We start from the raw sequence: 6793 nt of genomic DNA on the forward strand, positions 1-6793 counted from the left end.
TTTTCCTCGCGTTGTTCCGGCATTTTGCCACGGCTCATGGGAGGCTGGGTCCGCTGGGCAACTGGTCCCAAGATTTGATAGGTAGGTAGGCCTTATTGGCATTAATCCGGTTTCCTTCATCGAAAAGCGACTGGTAAATATAAAATGATATTTTTCGTGTTCCGAAAAACTCATTGGTATGAGCCGGGGTTTGAACCCGCGACTTCCGGATTGCATCCCTGCGAAATTAGATGACAGTAACGCGGCTACTGTCGCGGCTTAGGGGTAATCGTACCCGGTTGTTATACGGTGGATGGAAGTTCAAGACCGCGTTGCGCTGCGTCCTATTTCCTTTCTTTTTTTTCACATCTGCTATGGTTTTGCTTCGTATGCATATGTTAAACATATTATGTACTTACATGATATTTCATTTTAATCTCTCATACATGAAATTTCATTTTACTCTCTCATATTCTCCGCTTGGCATTTCAATCTATTTGACATGCTGTAATTCCGATATAAAAAAAATTGTGAACAGTTTTGAGACAGGAAAGCCGGCAGAGGCAGAGCTTTAATTATATATCTAAACATATTATAATATCATCAAAGGCGCCTCGCAGCGTCTATGTCTGTTCGTTAAAAACTCGAAAACCAAGAAAATGAAAAGAAATATAAGCGAAATTTTCCATTTGCAACTTACATGATATTTATGTGTAAGTTTCACTTTGGAAACTTACAAGCTGCCCATCACTAATGACAACAGACAGAATAACAACAATAAATACAAAAAATCTTCAAATTGATTATTAATATTATAAAAACGCGATTATAAACGAGAAATTATAGATTTATGAATAAAAATCGCATTAAGCTCATTCACAAAACGAGAACAAGTTATAAAATTAGAAGTAGATATGCTATTCTAAGTATAATCGCGGCCGTTACAACGGCTTAGCAAGTACAAGAAAGTATACATATCGGTGGACTAAACCAGCATAAGAACGCTGCCGACTATGCATGTTTTTTATGTACACCAGCAAAGTTATTGGCTTACCATCTACAAATATATATGCAGGGGTGCTAAGCTAATGGTTTTGCTGACTGTACTTAATACTCATCTAACCAACAACAGCCAAGGCGCCTGATGGGAAGCGGTCATCGTCGCTTCCTTTCCTTTGATTTTTGATCCTTTGTCTAGATTGCAGGGGGGACTGGACTTGAAGTGTTAGGGTATTGTTAGAAATCTTAAGTAACCATTAATTTAAGCTCAACACACAGGGCGGGCACGTGACCAAGCAGTTTATCTTAGCAAAATAAAGAGTTAAATAAAGTTAAGATTAAAAAACACTTCGATATACGGAGGTCTATGGTACACGCGAATATTATTTCGAATAAAGAGCTCACTTTACACCGGTTGGCCTGAAAACTCTCACACTTGCGTAGGCTTTAAGAATGTTTGGAGCTGGTCGGAATGTCCCAGCTTTAATCGCATTTCTTAACTGGTCCGGACTGGTCCGATGACACCCGATGAGCGCCGATTACGACTCTCTTACATCCGGATGCGAGCTAGGATCTCTAATACTTTGCTAAGCTTGGGTTTATAAATGTTTTACTGATTATATCAGATCAGAAACTCACCCTGATTGCTCATCAATACTAAAGTATTTATCTAAGATCGACTTATAGGTACCAAACTAAGGTGTCAAAGTAAACAAGGTATAACATACCTACTTTTTATCCCGGGGAGGACTATAAAGGTTGAAGATTTTAAAATGGGGGTAAAAGTAATGCCTACAAACGGGGATTGGGGGGAAAGTCTCGATTCTAAATTGTCCTGATGTAACATCTAACCATTATTTTGATATTTGTTTACACTAACATTATGACTAATTAGAGAATCCCACTGGAAAAACTAACAGCATGGTTGCTTTAAAAAAAAACAGATATAATTGCGAAAATTTTAACCAAAGTCAAAAACAGTTTGCGCGAAACGAATGAAGGCTCTAAGTGAACTTTAACTCAGCAAACAGCGCAACTGTTTCTGCCATTACGTCCTATTCAATTACCTACCTACAATGAATAGCTGACATTTATGATAAGAAATTATGCCTTGCGGCGTGATTATGACCTGAGTTCACGCCTATTGTTATTTTTATTAATTTCTGGCATGCATACATATTTCTATATATATCTACTTATGTTAGTTATGTCAGTATAAATATGCGCTATACAAACACAATACACAATTATGTTTTTACATACCAACAAGGTGAACTGCCAGCTTGTCTAGGGTCCTTTGGTATAAAAAAATGTGCATCATATGATAGCGTAAAAATTGTTATAAACTCACAAGTCAAGAGTATTGCCAATTATTTTTATTAGTGTAGATTACTTATAACTTATAAAGTGAGGCTCTTCTACGTTAATTTCAATGTATTTGCAAATTTTGCAATGAACGCCGAATGAAAGTTTATGATAGGTGCTAAAAACCATAATTATACCTATTTATTTGATATAAATGGCGGAAATTTCTGCAAGGAATATTCAACAATTTATGAGTTTATGAGTTATATGAGAAAAGTTACGGGTAATTACTTAAGTTAATTTTAAATAGCATTATGAAAACTGCAAGTCTTTAATAGCAGTCTTTTATTTCATTTTGACGGTAGGGCGAATATTAAACAACTATAAGTAATTATGTACCTACCATGGTTTCGCAATAAATAATTCTATTCTATTTTAATTGTGTTAAAGGCATAAAACATGGCAGGCAGGTACCTAGATACTGAAGGTTATTGAAAAGATTTTTCCGTCATGCGATCATCAATGCACAATGAATAACTCAAACGAAATAATGCGGAACCTATTCTTAAGCCGGCAAAAAATGTTGTTCAGAATACAAATACATTATTAATTTACAACTGTTAATCAGAACACTGGCAGGAGTTAATTGCTAGGTTAACAAAATTTCATCAATTACTTTCTTTCGTATAAATATATAACCCACTATTGGTACACTTACCTACTTACAAACTTAACGTACGTGCTTACGTATGTATATGTTGGCGTCCGATCGTAAAATCAGACAGATCATTAAATTCCTAGGCATATCGTGAAACGTGAAAATCATTGTTTCGTTTCCTTAATCGCGACGCGACAGAGCCCGGTCGCGTAGGGTTTCTATTTCTGGACAGTTCTTCGGACATCTGAACTAATTTGTAGCAACCTAACGAACCTCTCCTACCTATCTATTGGTTTAATGTGATTACTGTCAAAATATTACACAGGAACTTTACGATCGGCCGCCGACATATAGTTTTAGCAAAAAGCATCGCTTCACTGTGTCTTTACCAAACAATCGTTTTATTATAATGAGAGTTCGAATAATGTCCATCATTATTATATTTATAGTATGTATTCTATAAATATGTGGTATTTTATATATTGTTATTATTTATTTATGTAGTTTATAAGTATGGTTTGCTTTTTTTTATTCATTCAATATATTTCTTTCTCTGCACCAATTCTATAGGTATCTCGGTTTGGCCCTATAGTTGACTGGGATAGAATGCCATTTGGCATTAAGTCCGCCATTTGTCCATTGTTGTAAATATTTTATGCAATATAGTCTAAAAAATATATATATATAATGTAAACCCATTTATACAAAGTGTCTCTACCCTCTGGAAATAACTGAAAATGAATAAGACGTGTCGATTTTGTTATTTCTAACCAAGGACGATATATAATATCGTCCTTGTTTCTAACCTATGTACAAAGTCTCACTCCAAACGTAGTACTAACGGAGAAATTAATGATTTACGATTTAATATTTCGGAAAAGCCTGTATGTAGGATACATGGTATGATGGTAATCAAAGAATATGTCATGTCACTAGAGTCACTTTAATCTTATCATAATTGTGAACTACTAATATAGTATGCTCCTTGATGATTTATTTGTATTAATTTAACTTTTAAAATAATTTTTTTTATTTGTGTTGATCTAATCAAATAATTTACCATATTAGAACATTCCTGAGAAGGAACTACTCGGGATCTCGGTCAATGTCCAGAGAGTAGAGACACAGTGTATAGGTTACTCCACCACCGCATAATCATTAGAAAAATTACTTTTTCTGCCCTCCGGGCGGAAAGCGTCAACTTTGCTCCCGCTGCGGTAAACGAAGTTGCCGCTTTCCGCCTCTGTCGAGCAGAAAAATAGTATGCGCACCACGGGAGGCAACGTAGGACATTCCATCCCGCGTGATTGCCACCCTTGCCTTCGGCTCACTACTCGGCTCACTTGCAATTTCCTACTTTTCCTCCCTTTGGACACAAATAACTATTAAAACGCAAGCTACGCTTTAAGATATTGTCCAGCCTGGCAGCTAAATATACATGCGTAATGAATGGTGTTCCATCAAGTGTGTCGAGGGCCGGGCCCGCGACCTCCGGCTGACCGGTCCGATCACCTGGCCCCTGTTCTTTGCACGCCGTGTGAAAGCCGGCAACTGTCGGTTCGCTGTGATTTCAGATCATTTTCGCACATTGCTGTTTTTGCTTTGATTACCATTGAAATGAGTTGCGCCTACATTTATTTTAGTCTTTAAGAAAGATTTTGAAGAAGCTATAGCGTACTGTAGTATCGTAATTGGTTATTTTTAAAGTCCTTTCAACTTGTACCAGTCTAAGACAACTTACTCTCGCTTCCATAAGTGAATAAAGCATGGTAGGCATAATATCATTTAATCAGTTATTCATTCCAGAAATGAGATTTTTACGGCCGTAAAGAGACGGTTTTTCTCACATTGTGTTTAACAGTTAGAATCAAGTTTGACTTACGTGATGTCATCACCAACCGGAAGGTGCTAAATAGACACTCTCACAGCAGTCTCGTCTTTTTCAACCCACTAAAAGTTAGAACTGAAAAAAGTTGTCAAACCAGAATTGCCTACTTTCTCAGTCGTCCCGCATCCCATTGCCGCAACACGTGATATAGATGTAAGACGCCGCATTCCTCGAGTTATGCCTACTGCCTAGGCACCGAGAACCATTGCGTAACCTACCGCATCACACCGAATGATAATCACGATAATTCATTGAACGATTGCCACTCTGTCACGCAAGCTTTACGCAAGACTCATTTACAACATCGCGCTAAAGAATACAAGAAGATTATCGTATAAGTGAGCCTTACCTCTGGTGGAGCAGCGAATTTCAGGTTGGCGAGAGATCCATGGGACCTGCTCCGGTGTTCCTGTCGGATGCTGTACGAGAACGCGCGCTCATTCAAGTGTCCTTTCTTTCTGTAAATGCCTCCGGCGTCTTCTACAGCTTCTAAGGTAGTCATACTTTGAGCGGCTTTCATAGACGGTGGGGGTTGCGGCTTGGAGCGGCGAGGGTCGACAGTGGCGTACTGCAGGCGGCCGCGGCCGGGCGGCGGGCCGGGCGGGAACGGGCCGGGCGGCATCCCGGCCGGCATGCGGCCGCGGTGGGCCAGCGTGGCCGCGCGCGCGTGCGGCAGCGTGGCCGCCGGGTGCGCCAGCAGCACCATGGGGTGCCCGCCCGCCCACGCCGGCGGGGCTCGTCCTAACGATCTGCCGTTCATCATCGGTGCCGGTCCCGGCATAGTCGCGTATAACTCGTCGGCCGAGGCCGAAGACTTCTTCTTGTTCTTTTTTGTGGTTAGCTTCTTTTTAGGTTCTTCCGGGGGCGGCGGTGGCGGTGGCACAGAGGCCGGCCGCGTGATCTGGCGCGGTCGTGGGGCTCGAGTAGGATGCGGGATGTCGTCGCTAGCATCATCGCGCTCCACCTCGCCCACCCACACTTTATGGTTCTCGTCGCCATCGTATACTTCGAGTTCCTCATCAGGTTCGGGTGGAAGCGTTGTCGGGGATCGTTCTGCTTCTAAACGCTTAGCGTAAGAACTGTCGGCGTACGCGTGGAAGCAGCAGCGGACTAGAGCGTTGGCGGCGGCCTCGCGCCGGCAGATAAAGGCGTGACATTCCAGGACCTTAATGCCCTGAGTACGTCTTAAGACGGCCGCGAAGAGAGGCGGGCGCCGCGGCGCCGGGGCTCTCGCGAACGGGGAATCTAAAGGTAGGAATCTCGGGGCACCCTCGACGGTGACCCGGCGCACAGCCGCGCAGTAATGCAGACTCGAAATAGGAAAAAACCTGGCCACCCGCGAGCCGCTCTCGTCTACATTCTCCAACAATATCCCGTTGGACCAGACCGAGAGCCACGAGTCGATGCCGCCGCTGGTCGCGCCCTTATCCGGGTACAATTCTCGCAAAGGTTCCTGTATGCCCTGGAGGCCGTCCTTGCTCTGCTGGGGCACCGCGGATCCCAAGTATAGAACGCGACACCTACAGATCGGCGTCGACTCCATTGCGACACTGCACTATCACAACATCACACTGTATCACACGAAAACACTGGCACGCGCAGTCGGACGTGCGGCGGCCGCGAGTCGCGCGCGGGGTGTGAGTGAGCGGAATTCAAGATGGCGGCGGCGGGTTGGGGAGAGGGGCGGCGCTACCTGCCTGCGCTTACGCACCTGTGAAGACGCGGGCGCGGGCGCCGATGAACCGGCATTGTGTCAATGGTTCGTTGCGAATTCGGCCGCATTTCTCTCGGCGGGACCAACGTGACGGAATGCCACTGTTGTCTTGCTACAGTGAAACCGAAGGTCGATCGGCTAATTGGGAGATACCTCACAATTTTCTCTGCTAACATTCCCAAAAAAAGTAAACACTAAAATAGGTTTGTGATGGGGATTTTTTATGGTTAACCTTAGGAGAAAAATATTT

At 42.6% G+C, this 6793-nt stretch overlaps 1 protein-coding gene across 2 annotated transcripts in view; it reads right to left on the bottom strand.

Annotated features, from left to right (window-relative positions):
* LOC133529171 (uncharacterized) overlaps positions 1-6480 on the bottom strand; it is a 48756-nt gene extending 42276 nt beyond the window's left edge. Inside the window, exon 1 of one of the 2 annotated variants that reach the window (XM_061866823.1) lies at positions 5179-6478. In XM_061866823.1, coding sequence (XP_061722807.1) covers positions 5179-6372 — 1194 coding nt within the window. In that variant the 5' untranslated portion in view covers positions 6373-6478. Of the gene's footprint in view, positions 1-5178 lie in introns of both variants that reach the window. The other variant, XM_061866824.1, reaches the window with a different exon arrangement.
* Between the last annotated feature and the right edge of the window lie 313 nt (positions 6481-6793).

This window comes from Cydia pomonella, chromosome 20 (assembly GCF_033807575.1).
Source record: "Cydia pomonella isolate Wapato2018A chromosome 20, ilCydPomo1, whole genome shotgun sequence".
NCBI classification, from domain to species: Eukaryota; Metazoa; Arthropoda; class Insecta; order Lepidoptera; family Tortricidae; genus Cydia; species Cydia pomonella.